We start from the raw sequence: 25,850 nt of genomic DNA, 5'->3' as shown, positions 1-25,850 counted from the left end.
CGGGATATTTTTAAGATGCATTAAGCCTTCTTTCATGCTTTTTTCTTCTTTTTCTGACTTTTACTGGGAAAGTAGGCTAAAAAGTGCGAAAAATAAGGCAAAGATAAATGTCCAAATCATTTCCTCTGGAACTGTCATTTAAAGCCGTCCTTAAGTTTCTTTAAAATTGATGCTGATCTACATTTAAGCAGCTCGAATTTCATTACGATAGGAGATAAAAGCAAAAATTGAACTGTTTTAGAAAGATAGAGTAAAATTTAGCATTAAAATATCGTTGAAAAATCGATATTTTAAAGGTGTATGAATGTCATGTTAACTAAAAAGTGCGAAAAATAAGGCAAAGATAAATGTCAAATCATTTCCTCTGTAACTGTCATTTAAAGCCGTCCTTAAGTTTTCTTAAAATTGATGCCGATCTACATTTAAGCAGCTTGAATTTCATTACAATAGGAGATAAAAGCAAAAATTGAACTTATTTTTGGAAGATAAAGAGTAAAGTTTAACATTAAAATATCGTAGAAAAATCGGTATTTTAAAGGTGTATGAATGCCTTATTAACTAAAAAGTGCAAAAAATAAGGCAAAGATAAATGTCCAAATCATTTCCTCCGGAATTTTTTTGGCCTTGAACGTTTGTCGATCAAATAACTTCAGCGTCTATTGAATCAAATTGAGCAATCGCTTTTTTTTTACAACCTGTCAATGTAAATGACTTATGAAGGACTGAGGGGGAAAAAAAAATATTTCAAAGAGGTTTTAAGAAACGATTTTGAAATAGGAAAACAAATGTTGACACAAATATTATTTATTAAGAAAATGTGCTTTTCTTATGTGTCATACAAAATTTCAGTAGATACGAATACAGTAGACCCTCGCTTTACGCGGGGGTTATGTGCTTCGGAAATGCTGTGTGAATCAAAACTGCGTAAATTAAGACTTAATAGTTGTGTCAAGTAAAAAATTGAGGTTAGGTTCCATAGAAAGAAAAAAAATTTAATTCTAGTGATAAATAAATACGTATGTATAAAAGTTGAATCTGCGTTAGATCATTGGACATTTTCAAGGAATGGCTCAAAATTTTCTTTGTCAAAGGCTTTTAATTGTGTCTCATCGATGTCGGTATCCGCGTTGGTTTTGCCCTCCTTTGTAACTCCTAAAAGCTCTTCTTCCAGTGAGTTCCGAGCTGTATGAGTTTAATAAGGGGCCATTCATTAATTACCTAAGAGTCCCGAGAGGAAGGGGGCGGTGAAACACGCCCGGATCTATAAATTTTGCCCCTCCCGCCTCAACCAAATATGTAGGGTCCCTCCTCAGGGGCCAGCAGTCCGTATTTGTAACGTTAATCAGTCTTAGTGTTATTTTTTTTCAATTTTCTTTTTCAATTTGTTGGGCCCCTTAAAGACATAGGGCCCCCGCACTGCAGGGTCTGCGGGTGCGCTGATCCGGACCTGGGGTGGAAAAATCTCTACATACCCTTGATTTTTTTTGAGGGGGGGGGAGGAGGGAGTCAAACCCTTCTTACCTAATATCTTTTTAGTCGATATTTTGTATCAGAAATCGCCTAGTTAAGTGGTTTGGCAGGGATTCTATTTTATTTGCGTCTGGAAGGTAAAAAACGTATTTTGAGGAGCTGTTTTTATTTGTTTTTACAAAGAATGAATAGTGTAAAATGTAATAAAAGAATCTCACTATGTATAAAATGTTTTATTTTTAATTAGTATCGCATCATATACAAAAAAAAAAATTTCGAAAACACATTCAGATGAGTTTTCGACATCGAAAAGAGACGAAAAGTGTTATTCCAACTTTTTAGTAAATATTTCTTCCCTACACAAAAGGTTTAATATAATAATAGTGAATTTAATGACTGTTCCAGCGATGCAAGATTTGTTATTTTATAATTTTGAAAAACGAAATGAAATCTTACGTAAAAATATGGGGGAGGGGTTTGAAAAATTGCTAAAAAAAACATTCTTACGTGATGGATGAATTGTCCCTAACTTTTCGGATATTGAAAGAGGAGAAAACTTGATCTGTTTGCATTATCGCATCCGCGTAAAATCAAAACTCATCTGCATAAAATAAAATAAAGCTGTCAAATCTTAAACCGCGTCGTAAAATAAACCCGCGTAAAACGAGGGTCTACTGTATTAAGTTACCGTATTACTCCCAGAGCCTGATTACCGCAGGGGCACAGGCCCTTCCTGTTACGTTTCTGGGGGCCCAAAATTCCCTAATTTATCATGTTAATTAAAAATAATGATTCCACTCAGAATCTAGAGTATCATGATATCATTGATATTTTTGCAAATGCTAAGACAGGGAAAAGATCTCTTATTTGCAGATAGAAATTCCCCTCTGCATTTACTATTAAAAGTTATGTCATAGATAACATTGACATTTAGTTTGCTGCAACGGGCAAAGTTTATCCACATCTTATATAATTAACGTTTGCTATATCTCTTCTACCTTTTTAAATGTATAATACTATATTATGATATGAGGTATCACCAAATTTAGCATGGTTGTGTTAATACGCAAGTATCTAAATATTTTTTGCATCATTTCATAGAATAAAGGGGGGGGGGGGACAAAACGAATTTCATGCCTAGTGTCTTCAAAAATCTTAGTCGGGTACAAGGGGGCCCTGAAATAGAACTGTGCCCCATGTCCAATATTAGAATGATCGGGCTCTGATTACTCCGCATTATCAAATTCGGACGTCACCAGATTTTCAAGATCACTTGCAAGAGGCCATGTCTAGTGGCCCGACCCTTTGGGAGGGGCCGATTTGAAATTGGAGTAGTAAAAGTTTTGGAAATTTTATGAGGGGGCCTGATGAAAAAACCGACCAAGGGCCCGCCTTGGACCTTGGTTGGCCCTACTCAGTGGTTCTCAACCTTTTCACTACTGAGGACTGAATTCTAAGTGTTAGAAATAATGTTAACATATGGCTAAAAAAAATGTTTTCTCAACAATTATATTGGGTGAAATAAGGTGAATCCACATGAAAATAGGGAAGTTTTCGATATTTCAATTTTATTTTTATATGATAGAGTAACATGTATGAACATCATAGGTGAAAAAAATTTTGCGATACGATAAGTAGTTTTTTTAAAATTAATTTTTTAAGTTCAAGCGCTTGTGACGTCAAATGGCATAGGAAGTGATGTCATGCGCTCTTCCGATAGGGGAGAAGCCGAAGGTCACGCATTCGACTTTGAAGACGAAACGTAAAAGGCTTATCTCCTCGCATTTAATTCCTCGCGTTTCTGGAACATTAAACCTCTCATCCTCTCGGAAATATTCGAATATCATCATTGATGTTACACGAGGAAGATTATTCAGATTATGCTTTAACGAATCCGGTCTCCATAGTGTGTTCAAAGGGATTATTGAATTTCTAAAAAATAAAAATATCAGCGCGCTCAAAATGTCCCTAGCGAAAACAAGGGATCTTCGGCGGAAGGCTGCCCATTCGCGCCCTGTGACGTAGGCTCGTGACGTTTCAGAAGCGCTCACTTTTGCGCGTGGATTTTAAAAAATTCATTAAAAATCAACCACGGTGTTTTAAAATTCGGCGATGGTGAATTTTTTAGTTTTGAGGGTCAATTAACAATATCCAATAGCCAAAATATGAACATTTAATAGGTTGCAACTTCCCTATTGCTGGTGGACCAAAGGTTGAGTCTCATTGCTGCAACTCATTTGATTCCCATTCTTTGAGTCATTGAATCTAAACTTGAAAACGAAAATAGCAAAGTAGAAATTCCAACTTTGATCATGTAATAGTTTCTTCCACATACCCATCAATTTTTAATTTTATATAGATATTTGAGTTTCTTTCAAATCACAAGAACCCCAAAGCCTTGGCGAAGTAATGAGGAAAAACTAGAAGTGTCAATCACATACATTGCGTGCGGAACCCTACGAACGTCCTCCGCATTTTGCGTAAGGGAATTGCGATGCCTTTCCATTCATTCTTGTTTCTTTTCAATTTCCAAGAAAATATACCACTGGGAAACTCCCCCCGGGACAAAACTTGACCCACGGGACCTTGGCGAATAATTGAAGTCAAGCATCTGAACCACGCAACTGCCCGTCAAGATTCCAGTCCGATTGTCAGTATCAGGAAAGAAAGCTCAGAAATGTAAACAGCTAATTGCATGTAACAGATGTATAATGTGAGAAAATTTATTCTCGTTTTGACTGAGAAAGCATGGCGACATTAAAAAGTGGGATTCGTTTTGGAATGAAAAGTGAAATTATGCATTATTCTTTGAATATGCTGAGGTCAAAGGAAAACAGCTGCAAGAGTTAGGCCATGCTGTAATTATAGACTTGAATTTTGTTGTTAGTGTATGATTTTTCTGTAATATTTAATAAGTACTGACCTTGGGTTCATTGCACACTGACTTAAAACTGGATCTTCAAGGATGGAAACATCTTTTAGTTGTGTCCATGTGACGATTAAATTTGTCTCCTGATATTGCAGCAATTTAGTTCTACGTCCTGATACATATCTTGATGTGGTAAATTGTTTGTCAGGCGATGCAGTAGGCATGCTTTTTGTGTGATGAAATTGAAAACTTATTCAAAGGTAAGTTTTAATCTTTTTTGTTCTTATTAATTTACCACTGAAATTAAAAAAAAAGACTATTTTATTATTTTCCGTTACAATACAATAAAATCAAATCTATAAATTAGCAGGCATCTTAAAATCTGGCTAATTTACCTACCAAAAAGTTTAACTTTTTAAGATGATAATTTTTCATATGATAAATGTAAGCTTTGTACTTTTTTTGAAAGTAGTGGCATTCGTATGAAATCCAAAAAATAAATTAATAAATAAACTCACAGAGCACAAAATAAAAAAAATGAAGCGAAGAATAAAATAAAATAAAATAAATGAATAAAAAATGAAATTTATTAATCATATTATTACATTATTAAGTAAAATCTTCATATATATATATATATATATAACAGCCGATGGTCGAGTAAAGCGCGAGTTTCAACAATGAAACTTGCGCCACGGCATGATAATTTGATAATATGTTTTGGTAATGTTAAATATGCAGGGAAAGGCTTTATTCTGACTAAGCTGAACTCTATCCGGCAGTTTAACTGTTTTACTGGTAAAACTGTCATTTCAGGAAAATGAAAAAACAAAAAAAGAAAAATAAATAAATAAATAAATAAAAAATAAAATAAATAAATAAATAAATAAATAAAAATAAATAAATAAATTAAAAAAAATTGGTTAGTAATGAACGCTATCTACTGGAGCTTAGGGTTAATCCACTGGAGTTGGGGTTACAATTTCAACTATCAAAACATCACCAAACAGGCAATGGATTCGTTCAAATGTAGAAGCAATTTCCACCCTTCATACCTTGACGGGCGACTTTCTATTCAATAAATAAATGAATCTTGAAGAAAATAAATTTCATAACATTAACGAATTTATTTAACAGAAAATAAACTCTTTTCACCCTCAAAAAGAGTCTTCATAATTCCAATTCTCCAACATTACAGATGCTACAGTTGTCGTTTTTGCGTTTCAGGAATGAGCTACAGTTTAATTAAAACACAACAAAACTAAATATTGAAAACAACGCGAAACAAATTAATAAATTATTATTATTTTAATTATTATTAAAATAATAATAATTTATATTATTAATTAATTTAATAAATATTGAAACCAACATAGAAAGCAAGGCAGCGACGCAAAATGAATTTCATCCTATCTTAAAATGCTAATGGTTTTTTTAATAATTGGATGTATCAATTGTCTGACCCAAGAAGAAAGCAAGCAACTAGGCAGACAATAAAGCGTCGATAGATCATCAGCGTCATTTTGCAATGAACACTAAATCAGCAACGCTTGTTAAGTGACTTGACCTTATTGTAATAAGCTAAGCGGATAATAACGGCATGTCTTTCTGAAATCTATTTGATAAGAGAACAGCTGATGTCAATCTAAATAAATGATTTGAGGATAAGTGGTGTAGTCTGCAAAGTAAGTGATACATGCGTCATTTTCCAGGATGATTCTGCTCCGTGCCATAGGGCAAAACTGGTCAGTAACAACTCAAAAACTTTTACCCTGCCGTTAGACTTAAATTTGCACGGGGTTAAGCAAATTTTTTTTTCTCTAAACTCACACGCAGGTTCAGAAATGAAAAAATGAGCATGGGGTCAGCGGTTTTCCTTGGCCAGGAAACAGCCCCGATCTACGCAAACAATTATCGGATTCCTGCTGTTAAATGTTTATTTCATAAGTTTTGCAGAATTTCACATACATTCATCGTTAATCGGCCGACTGTTGTGAAAATGCGAGGGTGATGCAATTTTTTTTACAAGCACTGTAGATCTGGCATCCATGGGCTCTTACTCTGTTAAGAAGCATATTTAAAATAAATATTACATAATGAGCACTTACTCAGCATCCGCCCGGGTGAACAGTAAAGTAGGAGGGAAATCTCTGATATAGTTATGAATCGCAGCAGCTAATATGGACAGCAGGAGAGCTACTCCGTTCAACCATAAACCAATTCGCGGCTTTCTGGGAGGAAAAATAAGGAAGTCACTCTTGGCCACAATTTGATAGCAAATATCTTAAAGCGAAAAATAAAAGTAATATTAAAGCACAAAATTGCAAACATATTCCCATACATGAGTTTTGGGGTTAAAAGAGTCGGAGAACACATGACGCAGTGAAAAGCAAAGGGATGCAAGTGGACTATTTTAAGTTTCGAGTAAAACGCGTTTAAAGATCAGATCCTGGGTAGGTTTTCATTGAATATTTTTTCTAAATCATGCTGTACAGCAGGACCTACCAGGGCTACTAGTACAATATCTTGCCCCTTGCCCCTAGACAAAGGAGAGGTTCATCTACCATGTGTACTGGTTATCTCCAAATTTTTAATTTTGTCACTTGCATCCCTTTGCTTCTCACTGCCTCAATAGTATTCCGCGGAACACCGGGGTTCCTCGGAGATCAATTAAGAGTTTCACGTTGCTTTTTTAAGTTCTAAATAGTCACTAAAAATTTTGTTGACATAAGTTCGGAGTGAAGCGTTCACCAGTATTTTCCGAATAAGCAACAGAGAAAAATCAAAATAGATTGTGTATTGAAAACTCAATTGTATTGTCAATCAGTAGTAACCTATGAGTATGTTGTTACTAAAAGTACAAGAAAATGAAACTTATATCAAAATGATATTTAATTGAAATTTTAAAAAAAGTGCTTCCTTTTTAAAAAGTGTTTATATTTGGAATATTTATCATTTTTATTGCAGGTAAGCCATTTTCAAATGCTGCAAGCAAACTATACTATTGAAGATAATCTAGGAATTCAGGGAAATAAGTGGATATTAAAAAGTTTCCTCTTATAAAAGAAATTAAGTAAAGCTGTTTTGGATTATAAATTAGTTTTTGAAGATTTGTTTTTCGCTCTCTTAAAAACTTACAAATTGCATCATGCCAAAAAAAAAAAAAAAAAAAAAAAAAAAAAAATTCCCCGATGAAGAAATATATGGGAATGAAATGTAATATGAGGATTTATAGCTTTTCTATTTTAAGACGGAAATTTATCTATTTTGACGAAAAATAGTTGTTATTTCAATATTGACAGGTGTCAGTGGTATTCTACAGATTTAAAGCTCTGGCTACCCCAGTTTTAAGTTCAAGGGACAACTTTTAATGTTTTAGTCGATGATACGAACAAGTTTTTAAAAAATATTCTCACTGAAAACAGATGCGTAAAACTCGCAGATATATGCAGAATAATGCAAAATTATAACAGTTTGGGATGGCGAGTTCAGTATAATTTTGTTTTTAGCATTTAGTTGAATTTTGAAGAATATATAGGAATGAGAATAATTCTGAAATTCAAATTGCACTTGAAAATTTCTTTCAAATTTAGCTGCGTACTGAAAAATGTATAGTTCTATAGTTAAGTGCAAAATAAATAAATAAGTAAATAAATAAAATAAAATAAACTAAAATAAAAACCCTGAAAAATAAATAAATAATTAAATAAATTGATGCATAAATAATTAATAACAATAATAATAACTATCATCACCAAAAATGTTTCGTTGTCAGACCAAATAGAAATTGAGTTCATCTTTCTTGAAAATCAGCTTTTAAAGTAATAGGTAATGGGACTAGGGCATTGTTTTAAAAGTTTAAAGCTTTATTCTTATCGATGCGAAAAAAATTTCATGTTATGTTTTTTTTTCTCACTTTTTGGAGCAAAAATAGTCAAATGTTACAGAAAATATTTTTAATTGAAATTTTACATTTAGTTGCAAAAAAAAAAAAATATAATTGTGATAAACAAATATCAGAAAAAATGTTAATCATTGTAACAAATTATAAGCTGATATATTTCATTGCTAACTATACATAAAAAAGAAGAAGTCTCGTATTAGCAAACATCTTAAAGGAAAGAATGGTGAGCAATTTGTGATCTCCCGTAGTTGTTACTTATTTTGTCATCTTAATTTGTTTAACATCCTTAATTGAAAAAAATATATACAAAGAAAAGCGCGTGATAACCCAATCTTAAAACGAAAATAATACTCGTACGCTACACAATGCTTTTTTTCAGGCTTAGTTTTAGAAACTACGAGTACATTCCAGCCCTTTTTTAAAAATACTATTTTTACGTTTTCAATAATAACCTGAGATCCATATTTTGAAAGCATGATTGTGAAAATTCATGAAATACAAGTAATTAGATCAGTGGCGGCGAATTCGAGGGGGGGGGGGTGCAAGGGGGGAGACTACCCCAGCACTTTTTTTTATCATCAAAGATTGCCTCTATGTTAACATTTCAATTTCAAAACATTCTGGGTGAGATTAGCCGAACATTAACGTCACCAAATACTGTTTAAAACTTCAGTTTTAAAACTTCATTTTTGAAAATTTCCCGGGAGAAAATTCCCGAGCGCACTCGATCCTTTCTTTAAATTCAAAGATGATCTAAATTTGCGTTATAAAGACTCCAGTTTGAGGGGAAAAATTCAGGAAGAGAACTGCCCTAGGTAGCGTAAAACTGCGTTTTTAAGACTCCAATTTAGAAAAAAAAAAAAAAAAATCTTTTTTTGAAGTCCCCCCCCCCCCCCTAAAGGAAATTCAAGACTAAATTCTTAGGATTTCATCAGTTCAAAAAAAAAAAAAAAAATACTGTGTGAACTTCCGAACCTCATCGTTCCTCCTTCTGAAATAACGTTTTAAAGGCAGTTCAAAAAAAAAAAAAAAAGTTTAAACTTTGCAAAATTTCTGGGAGAGAACCCCAAACAGATTGCTTTAATTTGTGTCTTTAATACATCAGTTTAAGATTTTTTTCCGGTAAGAGCCTTACCCTTACATTACCAAAAGCAGTCCAAACGTCTTCGTTTTCATTATTATTTTTATTAGATTTTATTTAAAAAAAAACATTACGGGGACAACCCTGGAAACTCCGCCCCATTCCCAAACGTTGGCAGAACTCTACTAAAACAGCGTTTTTAAAACTACAATTCCAAAACATTTACGCAAGAGAACATCAAAAGCCCCCCCCCCCCCCCCCCCCACCCCGCTCAGTCACTCAAGATAGCCTAAAATAGTCTAACTTCCAAAAAAAAAAAAAAAAAAAATGCCCCAGCACTTATAAGTCCCACTCGCCGCCTCTGAATTAGATGCATAAAAAGACTTGTTACGCTCATATTTTCAATATCTAGCAAATCGTTTGCTTGTTTGCTACTACACATCCATCCGAAAATATAAGGCCAAGTCATATGAATCGATTTTTCTCTTTTTTTTTTTTTCAAAAAATGTACGAAGTCACTTTTTTTTAAGTGTTTTTCTTTTCTATACACAAAAATGCTAATTGTTTAACGAAAGCCAATAGATTTATTTGCGTATTCATGAAAAAATGCACATTAACTCGTACAGAGACGTCTTCTTTTGAAAGTCTTCCGACCTGGATTTTTGCAAATTCATTTCCGGTAAACCATTTTCTCTAACATCTTACGTTTAGCAATAGAAATCTCCTTTACCCGTAATTATGGCATCAACCTTTTCCGAAGTGTCACAAAGAGGATATGGAGTAGGTGTGTGGGGGGCAGAGAAAGAAGGAAACCAAAGGAGTATCGAAAGAGTTAAAATTTAAAAACATCCGAAGTTTTTTGACCTGATTCTGTTTTTCCGGAATCCAATATCCGGGCTCGAAATATCCGTAACATTCACTTGGCACCTACTGCTCTCCTTACAAAAACTCCCCATGTTTTATTTCTGTTGACAAACAAACAGCTATTCGGAGGTTTCGGAAGAAATTCTTCACTCACACTTTATTGAATTAATTAATTCATAACAGAATAAAAAAGGATCTGTTCATCACGTTTCTCAAATGGTAGGTACTCGTAGTTTCATTTTTGTTTTTGGCATTGATTAAAAATTAATTATTTTCTTTTAGAGTAAAAATAAGAAATATTAATTTGAATTTTTGACATCTTGAATTCAAATTATGTTTTTCGCAATCACGAGCGTGTGTGTGTATGAATTATGAATGTGCGTGTGTGTTTGTGTATGCGCATGTGTGTGGGTGCGTGTGTATGTGTGTATGTATGCATGTGTGTGCGTGTTGTGTATATGCAGTCAGTGGCGTAGCTAGATCCGACTTTCGGGGGGGGGGTTACTTCTTATATATATATATATATATATATATATATATATATAAAATATATATATATATATATATATATATATATATATATATATATATATATATATATATATATATATATATATATATAATATACTAATATATGTATACATATATATATATATATACATATATATATATATATATATATATATATATATATATATATATATATATATATATATATAATATATATATATATATTACATATATATATATATACATATATATATATATATACATATATATATATATATATATATATATATATATATACATATATATATATATATATATATATATATATATATATATATATATATATATATATATATATAATCGCTTGGAATTTTTCCCTTTTCTTCTTTTTTTTTTTCTTTCTCTTCTCTCTTCTTTTTCTCTTTTTTTTGAGACTAACTTTTCGGGGGGGGGGTTTTGTCCCCAAAACCCCCCCCTTAGCTACGCCCCTGTATGCAGTGCTGTGTGTGTACGCGCGCGAGTTTTTGTAGGCGTTCGTGTGTGTGTGTGTGTGTATGTATAGGCATATGTGTTTGTGTCTCTGTGTACAGGCATGAGTATGTGTATGTGTATGTGTGTGTGTAGGAGTGTGTGTTTGTGTCTGTGCGCAGGCATGAGTGTGTGTATGTGTGTGTAGGCGTGTGTGTGTATGCGTGTGTAGGATATGGACGCAACCTGGAGACGGTTTTCGCAAGAGGAGCAGCATCGTGAGGCCGGTCGACGCGACAGTGGTGCTGGCAGAGGGAGGTGGTGGGAAAATAAAATGATAGGAATTCAAAACAGTCAAATGAGAACAATAAGCAATCGTGATTGCTCAAAAATTATGTTAATTTCGTTTCGTATAATAATGGTCGAAAAGAACAAGAAAAAAATCTTAAGGGAGGAAGACTTGTATTTTTTATTATTAACTGCTTGTGATTGAGTTAATTTTTGACGTTTTGTATAAAACTCGGTCTTGATTTGAAAAAGTACTAGAAAAAAATCATAAGGGAAGAAGACGTGTATTTTTACTACTATCTGCTTGTAATTGGATTTATTTCCGAAGAATAGTTTAAAACTCGTTCTTTTAATTTTTGGTTTTTTCAGCCTATTCACATTCATAATTTTATATTGTGAGATTTTTATTTTCACTAAGTTCTATAATTTGCTTCTTCTATGCTAGTACGCTAACTAGTGGAAACTAAATTCTTGAATTTGAAATAATACGTTAACTAAAAAAAAAAAAAAACATCCTAGGTTGGGATTTACTGAAAAATAGTATATACCAGTTTGAAAGAATGAATTTCATATGGTTTTTATGATATATAATTGATTTCTTTTAATAACGATAATTTTAAAAAAACTTAGCTTGTTTCCAAAAAATCCTTTTAACTTTTAAAAAGGCAATTTGATATGATTTCGTAAAAATCATTTTAACTTTTGAAAAGGTAATATGATATGATTTCGTTTGGCATTCACACACGGAAAAAAAAAGGTTCGTTTTGTTCTAGCCGAACTTCTTGTTTGCATTCAAATGCACGTAATTTTTCAAATTCTTCAAGATAATACCTTCCTGAATTATAATCTCTTTATTGCTTAATTTACCCTAGTTAATTGAGGACTCCGAAATAACGACACCCGTATTAATGAGATTGTGCTAAATTGTGCAACAAATGCTATTTTCTTCGTTCCATTGTGAAAAAATATGACTGATTCTGCTTTCCCCCCCGCAACAGGTTGGAGACTTGCAAACAGTAACACACTTGCACATGCACCTGAAACAATGAAAACAAGTCCCAGGATAGCTGAAAAGTGTTTCTATGCGTGACTTATATTTCAATCTATAGGTACATAAAATCTTCGAACATGAAGATATTTTTAATCTGCGCTTACTTGGTTTTGGTTTTCGAATGCGCCCATGGAGCTGTTGCTTCTGACGATGAACTTTCGCCAGAGGATGAGGAAGTGGTTAGACAGTGGATGGAAAATTTTGCGAAGATGAAAAATGCCGCTCGTTCTCTGGTCAAAGCAGCCATGCCGTATCTCATGACGACTGTCTCGGCGGGGGATCTCAAGATGTCACCACAGTGCAAGAAATCGTTGTTTCAGTTCATTGGAGACCTTAGGAGTTTCAAACCATGGGCTGTTCGTCGTAAGTGTTCATTTATGTACTTATTCAATGTTTTATGTCGCTACTAGATAATTTTTCGATCGAAATGATACTTTTCTCCATATTACTCCACTACTTAGAGAGTGCCTTATGTGATACTGTCTTATGACACTCATGTCCAGCCGCCCGCCTCGTCTAGTGGTCAGATAAATCTGACTACGATGGAGAGGTCTTGGGTTCGAATCACGGCTCGGTCATGGATGTACTTTCTCTCTCCTATCCTTGTCCTTTCTTTGTGTGAACGTGTTGTTGTGCTGTGAATGGTTGCATACCCTACAATGGTGGTAAAAAAAAATTGCATCAACCGCGCCGCAAAGGAGAGGAATATCATTCCGACTGTATTCAGCACATCGTCAAGCATCCCGTATCCCAGATGATTTGGGGATGTATTTCTGATCGAGGAGTTGGTGGGCTTCACTTTGTGCAAGGAACAGTAAACGCTCAGGTGTAAATTGGCATTTTGGAGGAGAAATATTGCTTTCTACTATCCGGGATCACTTTACTTCCGTTCCAAGCGTCATTTTCCAGGATGTTTCTGCTCCGTGCCATAGGGCAAAACTGGTAAGTAACAAAACCTTTATCCTGCCATTGGACTTAAATTGACACGGTGTTAAGAATTTTTTTTCCTCTAAACTCACACGCAGGTTCAGAAATGGAAAAACCAGCATGGGGTCAGCAGTTTGCCTTGGCCCGCAAACAGCCCCGATCTACGTAATCAATGATCGGATTCCTGCTGTTAAATGTTTATTTCATAAGTTTTGCAGAATTTCACATACATTCAACGTTAATCGGTCGACCAAAACTTCTCACATAATCCCATTGTGGTGAAAATGCGAGGGTGATGCAATTTTTTTTGACCAGCACTGTATAAACGGGTCCCCATGGCATGTGTGTACTGCGGAAGTCGAACTTCCCTCCAAATTACGGTACAGTTGGAAAAGGAAAGCTGCGCACCCCAAATTGCCAGCCCAGCTGGTACAAGACGACAGCAACACTCATGTCCAAAATAAAGGTCACAAACATCTTGAGGAAGAGAATACTCGACGCATGGACTGGCTTTTGAGGTCTCCGGGTCTCAATCCTATGGAACATGTTTGGGATGGTCTAGAAAGAGCCAGTGCACAACGTATTCCTCCTCCTAGCCCCCTCAGGAATTAAAAGCCTTGCTTGTGGAAAAATGGGCTTTGTTGCTCCAAGCATTTATTGACACCCTCATCAACAGTATGAAAGCCCGTTGTGAAGCTGGTATAGCAGTGCACGGGTGGTCACACTCCATATTATTTATTTTTTTTTGACACAACAAGAAATTCCCTATGTACCACATAGTATCACCTAGGGCCAGAAGATAAAACGCACAACAGTACAAAAAACAAAAATGAACACAATTTGCAAGCAATGAAGCTAAGAATTGAAGGAAAAAATATACAAACACACATAAAACGAGCTGATGTGTGCCTCACATGACTTTCTTTTACTCCATTTTAATGTCATTTTCCCATTATTGGCAATTTTAATGTGATTCAATAGTTTAATCTCTAAATATTAAAAACGATGGCCAAATTAAAACCAGATAAAAAAAAATCGCCAAATTTTCCGCCAAGTTGGCGACAAAACTTGGCGACCAAAAGACTGGCGATATATCGCCAAGTGTCCGCCAAATTGTAACACCACTTAAGTTTGCATTGATATTAACAATGATTTCCCCCCAAAAAGGTGCAAAAGACCCCCTTAGGAACATCCGAAAGCAACCAAAAGGGGAGGTGCACAACTAGACCCCACTACTAGTCTATGTACCAAATTTCAACTTTCTAGGACATACCATTTTTGAGTTATGCGAGATACATACGCACATACGCACATACATACAGACGTCACGAGAAAAGTCGTTGTAATTACCTCGGTGATGGTCAAAATGGATATTTCGCGTGTCTATACATTCTTAGGCACTTTTCCGCATGTGGTCGAATCGAAAAAAAAACTCAACATTCATTTGGGGGTGAGCAAAATGGAAATTAAGGGCGATTTTTGAGTGAAAATTTTTTCGCGAATACAATACTTCCTTTTTTGTAAAAGGAAGTAAAAAGTCAAACATTCGAGTGGAAAAAACGTTTAAAAAGAGATAAGTCCGCTCTGGACCAGGCTTTTCCCGAGATAACTACTTTATCTCTGATTCATAATTAAATACTTTTTGATAGACCATGTTTCTTAATTCCCAATTAAAATTTTTCCATTGTTTTATTTCTATGTTCTTTCTCTCTCAGTGTAATTATGTCTTTGTGCCAAATTTCGTGGCATCAGTGAATAGTTTTTCAGGTTTCGCAGATTTTATATATGTGACGTTCATTTTGGACATGAGTGTATTTGTACTCTTTTTTTTTTTGACAAGTCTGGTGATTGTTAATTCTATATTAGTTACTAGTTTGTTTGGCACTCTTGACATCCTTAAGAGGTTTTCCATCCCCAGCTCAGTCACTTTCCTATGCCGGGCTGATGATTGCCAATAAGCACGAAACTGCAATCCTCGACTGGAATCACTGAGCTGGCTGTGTATTTCATGTATTTATACTCTTGCTTATCGACACATCGATTTATTGAAATTTTTTTGATAGCAAAACTATACCTATACTTGGCCAAATTTGCCCCAGAATTGTTTTAAAAAAACTAAATGTAAATTCTATCAAAAACTGATAAGTGTAATATTAGTGTGAATTTTGGGGATCGTGTAGAGAAATGAAATCGTTTCAGCTGTGATGAATGTTGTGAAGTTTTTACTTCATGCAATTTTCGTGGCGATCGTGATTAAGTGAATATTGTAATTTGCTTTTATAATGGTAATGCCTGAAAAAAACTGTTCATAACACTCGGTACGATCGAAAATTATCAGGATACCAAATGTATATGTGAAATCGTCTTTTTCTGCCATACGGAGAAATATTTCAGTGTTCCTTTCACGGGCAAAAAGTACAGGGTGGGTCGTGGGAAATTTCTTTCTTTTTTTTTTTTTTTTGAGCAATCACGATTGCTTATTGTTCTCACTTGAGTATTTTTGACGTTCCTTTGATTTCTCCCACCGCCACCCTCCGCACCATCACCGTCGACCGGCTCCTCACGATGCTGCTCCTATAGCGAAAACCGTCTCCAGGTTGCATCCATATCCTACACACACGCCCATACATACACAACTACACACACACACACAAACACATACACACACATACACCAACATACACCCACACACATGCACAAACACACACACACATACACACACGCATACATACAGACATCCACACATACACACACAAAAACATACACACACACATACACACAACTACCCACACATTCATGCCTGCACACAGACACAAACACATACATACACATCCCCCCACCGACACAAACACACATGCCTACACACACATACACATAACCCGTACACACAAACACATACCCCCACACACAAACACGCCTACATACACATACTCGTGATTGCGAGAAACATTTGAATTCAAGATGTCAAAACTCAAATTAATTTTTTTTTTTTTTTTGAATTTGGCGCGCACAAAGAGTCGAGCATCACAGAGTGGTAGGGAGAGGTTCAACGGAAAGAGCTGAATGGGAAGTTTAGTTACATCATGCTTTCATTTGCCATCCTGCTTTGGTCGAGAGCATCGCGCTTTTACTGTGGAGGCGTATTTTTCGACCAGTCGCTCGTTCCGAATGGGAATTTAAACTGGCCTGCAAGATCACCCGATTTAGCCCCCTGTGAGTATTTCTTGTAGGGTTATCTGAAGTCACGGGTTTATAACGATCGTCCACGAACCCTGGAAGACCCCGAAGAACCGCATCCGAGCCGAAACTGCCAATATACCGGTCGACATGCTCCAAAGAGGACCAAAACTTCAAAGTTCGACTGAATCAGTGACAATGGATTGTAACGCTTACAAGATATTGTTTTCAAAACAGTGTAAAGCATAATCTCCCATTGTGTGTCATAGAAAAAAGATAATAATAAAGACTTTTTAGGTATATAAAACTTTTTATTCAATTTTTAAAAAAGGAAGTTCCCGTGCCACACCCTGTACATTCTTGCGATCTGCAACGCCGAAGTGAAGAAAATGGTCTGTAAAAGATAAAACGCAGTAATGCGAAGAGACCTGCAGCTGGTTTCAAAATGCAGTTGAATCGCTTATTTCAAAAAGGATATGAGCCATATTTTAAGAAATTGAGTCATAATGTGACTCTGACATGATAAAGCTTGATCTTGACGATGTTTGCTTCTTTTAGGGGCAGTAGGGATGGATGGTTTGCGATGATTGAGTTTGGTTACATTCGTAGGGCAGTTTTGCGGAATTATTCTACTTGAAATACGTACCAATACGCTCTTTTCACAACTGAACTCTCCAAAAGTAAGTAAACATCGTCAAGGTCAAGCTTCAACTTATCGGAGACACACTATCGTAGTGGTTTTGTTGAAAAGAGAAGTAGCATTGAGAAAGAGTAAAACTTTCTGCATTGATAAGATGAAATTCAATGGACAAAGAGTCAAATATTTCGATTTGTTAAAATAAGTAGATCGAATTGCGAAAAAGCGTGGGCCATCGTTGGCACTGTCATTTCGTATTTGGCGGTCAATGCAGTTTTAGACTTGTTCAGATGAACAACATTCGACAGAAGTCGCTTTTTTTTCAAAAACTTTAGAACGTCTTACGTCATTTTAAATTAAACATCTTTCCGTTTCTGTACATAATGAAGCAAAAAATATATTTTATTCAGAAATATAAACCACACTGGAGGTAAACAACAGCTCGTATTACTAAGATTCAAGTAAGAAAGAGTGAGTGTAAGAATTCTTCGCAATATAGTACTACTGCGATACGGTAGCCTAACTCTGCAACTCCTCCAATTACTAACTGTTCTTTCTATGCAGAAATGAACTCTCTTAAAGTTAGGTTTTATTATTATTCCAGACTGTAGCAGACAAGTTCTTTGCTTTCAGTGCAGTGATAGCTATGGCCTGCAGTTTACTCTTTGGTTAGAATTTTTGTCGTAGGGGATGCCGTTTTATGAGGAGAAGGGTGTCGCAAAGTTTTCATGATAATATAGAAGAAATCTGGGTGCGCCAAATAAGGCTATGTCAACCAGAAAGACCATCCGGCCTACCCTTTTTTGATAAAGCAAAGCAAAAATTTGCTAGATTGTGACGTCATCGTCATCAGAAAGCCTAATTGATGATAAAGCGTTGTCAAAAAAAAATAAATAAATAAATAAATAAATAAGTAAAAATATTACCAGACAACAGTGAAGTAAAAGTTATACAGAAGGGTGATGCAAAAATTACCTGATCTTATTTTACAGTAAATTTTGTTTCTTCTTAATTCATTACAGTTAAATGGTATAAAAAAATTTGTTAATTGTTCTTAAAGCCCAATTGATCAAGTTGACGAATTGGAAAAAAAAAAAAAATGTTGTGTACAGTGATTTTTCCCGTGAAAGTGTCCTTATAATATGACACTGGAGTATCGGAGGGAGAATATGATCCAGTGCATGAGCTGTGCGAAGGAGTTTCAAAAAAAAAAAAAAAAAAAAAAAAAAAGAAAAAGAAAAAGAAAAAAGAAAGGGAAAAAAAATTAATTTGAATTTTGACATCTTGAATTCAAATTATGTTTTTCGCAATCACGAGTATGTGTATGTAGGTGTGTGTTTGTGTGTAGGGGTATGTGTATGTTTGTAGGGGGTATGTGTACGTGTGTGTAGGCATATGTGTTTGTGTCTGTGTGCAGGCATGAGTGTGTGGGTAGTTGTTTGTATGTGTGTGTGTATGTGTGTGTGTGCATGTTTAGGTGTCTGTATGTATTTATGTGTGTATGTGTTTGTGTATGTGTGTAGGTGTATGTTTGTATGTGTTTGTGAGTATATGCGTGTGCGTGCGTGTGTGTGTGTGTGTGTAGGTGTATGTGTGTAGGTGTATGTGTGTGTAGGTGTTTGTGTGTAGGTGTATGTGTGTGTAGGTGTTTGTGTGTAGGTGTATGTGTGTGTAGGTGTTTGTGTGTAGGTGTATGTGTGTGTAGGTGTTTGTGTGTATATGTGTGTGCGTGTGTGTGTGTAGGTGTATGTGTATGTATGTGTTTGTGTGTATATGTGTGTGCGTGCGCGCGTGTGTGCGTGTAGTTGTGTATGTATGCGCGTGTGTGTAGGACATGAATGCAACCTGGAGACCGCTTTTGCTATAGGAGCAGCATCGTGAGGAGCCGGTCGACGGTGATGGTGCGGAGGGTGGCGGTGAGAAAATAAAATCAAAGGACATCAAAACAGTCAAGTAAGAACAATAAGCAATCGGGATTGCTCAAAAAAACAGAAAATTACAAATTACTAGTAACCCCAAAATTTATGACTGGTCTTTTTTCCTTTCCATGGAAGTAAATATGGAATTTTTGGTAATGTTTTAGAGGTTGTCAATAATGGATTACAGTAGCAAATGTGGTTGAATGTGTTTTCGTATTGATATTAAAGAATTTTTAAATTCTTTTACATTTGATAGTAATTTTTAGCGGTTTTTTTTTCTAAAGAAATCCTTCCCCAGGATTGTGGCTTTATTATGGACCCATGTTCCTTATAAGTTCAAGTCGCCTTTCTATGTCGAAATTGATGGAGAACGGCAGTCATAACTTGAATATTCACTTGGTTTGAAATTTTTTTTCTTATTTTTTATAAGTCATTTGATGAATAAGCAAAAGCTGGAGCGAATTCAACCATAAATATGAGAAATATTAGGGTATGAACCTTATAAAGGCTTTATTTAGCGCACTTAACTCGCCTAATAGATATGGACTAGCGTGCCGTGAGAACATTCTGTTTCTAGAAAGGGTAAGTGAGCGAAAAAGTTTGAGTACCCCTGAGTTAAACAATTAACAGTAACTTCTGTTTTATCATCTTTGTTTAACTTCCAGTCACAAACTTGATATAATTTGCATTTGTTTGACTATCACAGTGGTAGATTCTTCAGCGAAAATGGTGACTGGAGTACTCACAGGATCGGTGGCATCTTTTGGGTCCTATGATCAGTGCCTGGACACCGTATCGCCAAATTCGCAAATTCAAGGACAGTACTGTACCATCGAAACCCGACCACCTCTTCCGAAGAAACCCAGATTCTATGCTCTGAATCAGAGACTGAAAGCATTCTCGAGATTTGAAAACGACACAGGGGTAAGATGTTTTTTTCTTTCATTAAATAAATTGTTATATATTGACGTTAATTTTCCGCAGACATTCTTGAATATCTTGAACCGAGTCTTAGGAAAACTTTTTGTTATAATTATACCAAGCTTTCCTACTTATTTTCCTCAAAGTGAGCACATTTTAGTGTCATTTTTGATACTTATAAAAGGAATGCTCTAATTACAGTGCTACCCAACCTACGGCCCGCGAAGCTGCTCCATGTGGGCCGTTGTTTTATCAAATATTACAAACAGAAAAGCACGATCCATGTGGCTTTTTGGCCATGAACTGGTTTGGAGTCTAGGTGAAGTGTCCAGTTGACATTACTGAAGTGCTCTTAGGCCCACAGAAGTACAATCTTACTGTCGTAATATTTTTTTACAACAGTAAGATTAATTTTACATTAATGAAACTTACAGAGATTGAGGAAACCTTTTCGCAAAGATATTTGTTTGTCGCAAGAAGCTGGTGAAAACTTGTGAAATCTCGGAACGCTGTTTGGAAATCAGCTGAGGCATTTCGGAATTTTCTTACAGTGCAATTTCTCCGGGCAAGAAACTTAATAATAAGCAATTCTGCCATCCGAACTAAGAAAGCAATGTGTCCCAATTGTTAATTTCCAGAAAACGAGCATTTAAGTTCCTTTGTTAGGCCACTTCGTAGAAACGCAGAGCACCTACGAAGTATATATTTTAGTGCTCTTACTGCTTTCTAGCGTTGTAGGATAACATGCATCATTGTACTAAACAAAGGCAGTGACTTGCAACTACAAATGGGCAAAAGAAAAAAGTGAAACAATGCAGATTTTTTGCCTGTTTGTGTTTTGCCCATTTACTTTTTAGGTTAGGATGGCAGTATCGAAGAGGGAACCTTAATCTCAGGCATGGTCACAGTCGCAATGGACACATAGTCACAGTTCTCCCACTCCTGACATACTCCCTCAACATGTCATACAACAAGAAACCTCACTCTGTAATATTACGCGCGTAAGAAAAAAAGCCTTGTTCAAATTTTTTAAACCCCATTAAGACCTTTCCAACTTTGAAACGAACCTCATTTGCATTAATCCTGCATGCAGTATAATCAAACGTAGCGATTGTGATGCCATATGAAGCCAAAATTCCCAATGCAGATAAAAGAAAATCTTTCGTTAGTGGGATGTGTCCAAAAATATGAAACACGAACCGTCTGGGGTGCACTTTTTCATACAAGCGTAATACCTTCACTGAGTTGTCCTCGTCCATCAGCAAGTAGCTTACAGTAGTTTCAACTTCTCCAGTTGCCTTTATGAGAGAGAAGATGGAATACTGAAGAGCGATCAGTCGAATTAAAGGCACAATCACAGTCATTGTGTCTGTTGGCATCATTGGAAGCGTCTCATAAACAAAAACATATGTTCTTAGAAATATTTCAGCCATAATCTGAATAACAAGTAAACACACGGAAAGGCTTAACTCTTTTTTAACTTCCAAGAAGGCGTCCGTGATTTGATTATGAACAAACAGCAAACTGTCGTAATTCATTTTTTGAGTACGTCCAACGATATGTTTCTTAATATGATGGGAGTAGTTTTCTAACGTGATTCTAAAAACATAAAATACACTGCAAAAGAATACAAGAAACAAGTCTTCGATATTTCTCAGAAACAGAGCCAGAATCAATCGAAAAATTTTTCCCAGCACACTTTGGAATGATCCAATCTCTGCGGACGAAATTATGTTGTAAACTTTATGTGTAACAATAATAGTGGTAATAAGCATCATTTTTCTTTTCAACTTAATTTCTTTTTTTGGATAGGACAGCTGAAAAGCTTTCGAAATTATTTTCACGATTCTGGCCATTTTACTTTTTCGAATGCCCATGTCAATACGAAGAGGTAGTTGAACATAGAATGACATTATCATTGAAAAACTGGTTAATACATCAACAGTATCACCGAGAACTGTTATTGCTACCACAGAGAATACCATCATAAAAAAGAGGCAGATTTCAAAGAAGTAAATAATTGCCAACAAAAGTTGTGTCAACGGCTGATCTCTGTGTTTCTCACAGTTGTGATCGATAATTCCGAATAAAGAGAAAACAAAGAAAATTGGATAAAATTGATCTTCGATGCTTTGGAACACCATTACGCGTAATGCTTCGTTGAGTTTTTCTTTTGACTCGAAATCTAAATTTTCAATGTATTTGTCAATAGCACTCTGTTAACAACGGCGAAGAAAACTAAAGAAAAAAACTTTGCAATATTAATTGAAAGAAATTTTCTTATAGCAATCCTTTTAGACTAGTTAGAAGTTTTCTTATAGCACTCTTTTTAAAGAAGCTAAGAAGTTTTCTTATAGCAATCCTTTCAGAGAAGTTAAGAAGTTTTCTTATAGCAATGCTTTTATAAAAGTTAAGAAGTTTTCTTATAGCAATCCTTTCAGAGAAGTTAAGAAGTTCCTTATAGCAATCCTTTTAGACAAGTTAGAAGTTTTCTTATAGCATTCCTTTAAAGAAGTTAAGAAGTTTTCTTATAGCATTCCTTTTATACAAGTTAAGAAGCTTTCTTATAGCAATCCTTTCAGAGAAGTTAAGAAGTTTTCTAATAGAAGTCCTTTTAGACAAGTTGAGAAGTTTTCTTATAGTAATCCTTTCAGAGAAGTTTAGAAGTTTTCTTATAGCATTCCTTTTAGACAAGTTAAGAAGTTTTCTAATAGTAATCCTTTCAGAGAAGTTAAGAAGTTTTCTTATAGTATTCCTTTTAGACTAGTTAAGAAGTTTTCTTATAGCGATCCTATTAGACAAGTTTAGAAGTTTTCTTATAGCATTCCTTTTATACAAGTTAAGAAGTTTTCTTATAGCGATCCTTTTAGACACGTTTAAAAGTTTTCTTATAGAAGTCCTTTTAGACAAGTTGAGAAGTTTTCTTATAGCAATCCTTTCAGAGAATTTAAGAAGTTTTCTTATTGCATTCCTTTTAGACAAGTTTTAAAACTTTTATTGAAACACGAAGCTTTATCGCATACATTGCTGGTATTATCTACTGTAAAATGCGTACTCCTAATCGTAGGAGTAGTTCCAAAGACAGCTGATATTCCAGACTGAAATTAATATCCGTTTGCGACCTTTTAGCGCGAATAAGAATAGATTAGTTGTATTCAAATACGTGCATGCTCGTACCATTTAGGATAAGCTTTTTATGGCTTCCAAAGAATCAAACAATAAAAGCGGAATCCATCGCGTTTAAAAAAGAAGAAAAAAAAAATCTGAACACAGTTAATTTTGTTCATTAAAAACATCGACTACTTTTTTTTATGTTTCCATAGAAACCATATCTAAAAACAGTATTATGTTTATTTTTCCAGTACAATACACACAAAAGAAACATTGCAAAATATACGACCTTTCTTTGCTCAAAATTCTGATTGAAAGCGATTGTTGAATTTAATGAAAGAAACTTAAAAGTTATGAAACAATGATCAAAGCTGGTGTTTTTTTCATTGTATGAACTTTATCATTGTATTATTTGTGTTTCATAAAAGTTGCGCGATACTAATTGTTTTTTAAGCAAATCTACAGAAAGTAAATTGAATTTATAATTTTATATTTCTCTTACCAAAAATATGCGAAAAGTGAAATAAAATACACCAATAATGAACATAAACGCACAGAAACTTTCAAAGAAGGGATTAATGCGTCGATTTTTCTTTTCATTTGAAGCCACTTCGACACAAAAGGTCTTCGAAAGCAAGTGAATCAATATCCTTCTCATCTTTTTTTTTTTTTTTTCATGCGAGCGAAAGAAATACATAAAAGTCTTAAAGCAAAAGGCAAAGGCGTACAAGAATTGGTTGTTGTCATTTTTTTACTTATAAATAAATGGTATCAGAAGACAGTCGTAAAATTTAAATTTAAATAACTTCAAAGAACAGGATGAGCACAAATTGTAAACCCGATTTCAAAAAAAAAAAAAACTAATTTCGAAACTACTTACACATATTACTCATATTACTATAAACAAAAAGTCACACATGAATTTAACCCCTTATCGATCGAATAATTTTCAAGAAAACGGTCATAAAAATATCTATTTTTTTAAATTAAGAAAATTACGTAAAAATAAGTGTACGAAAAAGATTTGCATTCAATTTTTAATTTTTGACATTTTTTAGATTGAAGTTTTAATTTTTCTAAAAATTTTATAAAAAGCCAACAAGCAAGCCCAAGCAAGCAGCGAAAATTTAAGTAATACGTATTTCAAATACTAAAAAGAGGATTTTATTAAACTTTTGCGTAATATAAGTAAAGATTAGTACATTTTTCTTGTGTGGTACATTTCAAAGCATGAGATATAGAGGCCAACGTCACAATCCGAACAGAAAAACCGTATTTCCTTCCTGCATTTCTGAAATTAAATTTAAAATGGACTGGTGCTGCCATCTAGTGTATAAAGAGAGAAATAAAATGCATTCCGAGCAAAATAAACGAATTGGTTTTAAAGAGAAATATACTAATTTTTTTTTTTCCCAATGTAATACAATAACGCAAATGTGCAATGTGTGAGCACATTGTACACAATGTTCAGTTTCAAATGCTCAATGTTGGTTGGTTAGATTGGTTTTTTTGATGCAAGAGCCTTAATTGGCTATACTGCGACACACGTTTGTTTTTATTCGAAGAAGGTGCCAAAGATGAGAAATTGTTGAAAGAGAAAAAGATACAAAACTTCTAGAATTTGGAAAATTTTTGCCGAAACAACCACATATAAAGGAAGTTTCTAATTTTGAGTAACAAGCCAAAAGATTAATTAGAAAAATAATTTTGAGTACCGTATTACCCCGCATTATCCGGCATGCCGCAAAATTCAGGGATCAATAGATTTTCAATAACACTTGCCTCTTGCCTGGTCCTTTCCGACATGCCGAAAAATCGAGGTTAGGAAAAAATACTATAAAAGATATATGTTCAGATTAAAAATGAACATAAATTCTATCAGTGGTTGGAAGTAGCGCGCTACAAGTAGCGACGCAATTGTAGTAACTACGTTTTTTAGTGGTTTGTAGTGTGGCGTACTACTTTAAAAAAAAGTAGTGTAGCGAGTAGTTCTATACAAAAAAAAAAAAAAAATAGTAGTTTGTAGCGATTTCTAGAAACCACTTTTAAATAAACTTAAAAAAAAAAAAAAAAATTCAAACGAATTGACAGTACATCAGCGGATGCAATGAGAAGCAGGACTCAAAAATACGAGCTGACCTCAAGCATATCATTTTGACGCCATACGTTCTGTTTGTTTGACGCCATTAGTTTATTTGCCATCATAATTTTTATATTTTGTCAAAATTTGTACTAAACGCTTGACTGACAAAAAAAAGTATATGAATTAGCGATAACCTCCAATTTAGAAACTCCTTTGTTTTTTCTTGCTGCCGAGAATGTCCAGTGGATGAACGTTTTAGATTTCAAAGAGATTATTGTTCCAGTACTGTAAAAGCACTTATTTTCGCGAAAATGAAGAAATGACAACTCGCAGATTTTGCGAGTTGAAAAATTTCGTGAATTTTATATGAGCAGACCGAAAGTTGAAAAACAAAAAAAGTCTAACGACAAGTCTTAAATTGTCGCGATTACAATGGGGGACGCGAAAATTGCTAAAATCTGTGCTTTTACTGTATTCACCAAACATAGAAGCCACTGTAAATGTTACAGAAGAGGATGATACTGAACTGCTCTGGCCGGCTTACAATAAATACGAGCATGATAACGAACA

General features: G+C 34.6%; 1 protein-coding gene across 1 annotated transcript in view; it reads left to right on the top strand.

Moving 5' to 3' along the window:
- The first annotated feature begins 12,582 nt into the window (after positions 1–12,582).
- LOC129220042 (nose resistant to fluoxetine protein 6-like) overlaps positions 12,583–25,850 on the top strand; it is a 52,326-nt gene continuing 39,058 nt past the window's right edge. The window contains exons 1-2 of the mRNA XM_054854379.1: positions 12,583–12,868; positions 19,872–20,089. Of these exons, the coding sequence (XP_054710354.1) occupies positions 12,583–12,868; positions 19,872–20,089 (504 nt within the window). The remainder of the gene's footprint in view (positions 12,869–19,871; positions 20,090–25,850) is intronic.

The sequence above is a fragment of the Uloborus diversus genome, chromosome 1, assembly GCF_026930045.1.
Source record: "Uloborus diversus isolate 005 chromosome 1, Udiv.v.3.1, whole genome shotgun sequence".
Lineage (NCBI taxonomy): Eukaryota > Metazoa > Arthropoda > Arachnida > Araneae > Uloboridae > Uloborus > Uloborus diversus.
This window is presented reverse-complemented; position numbering and strand designations above follow the sequence as displayed.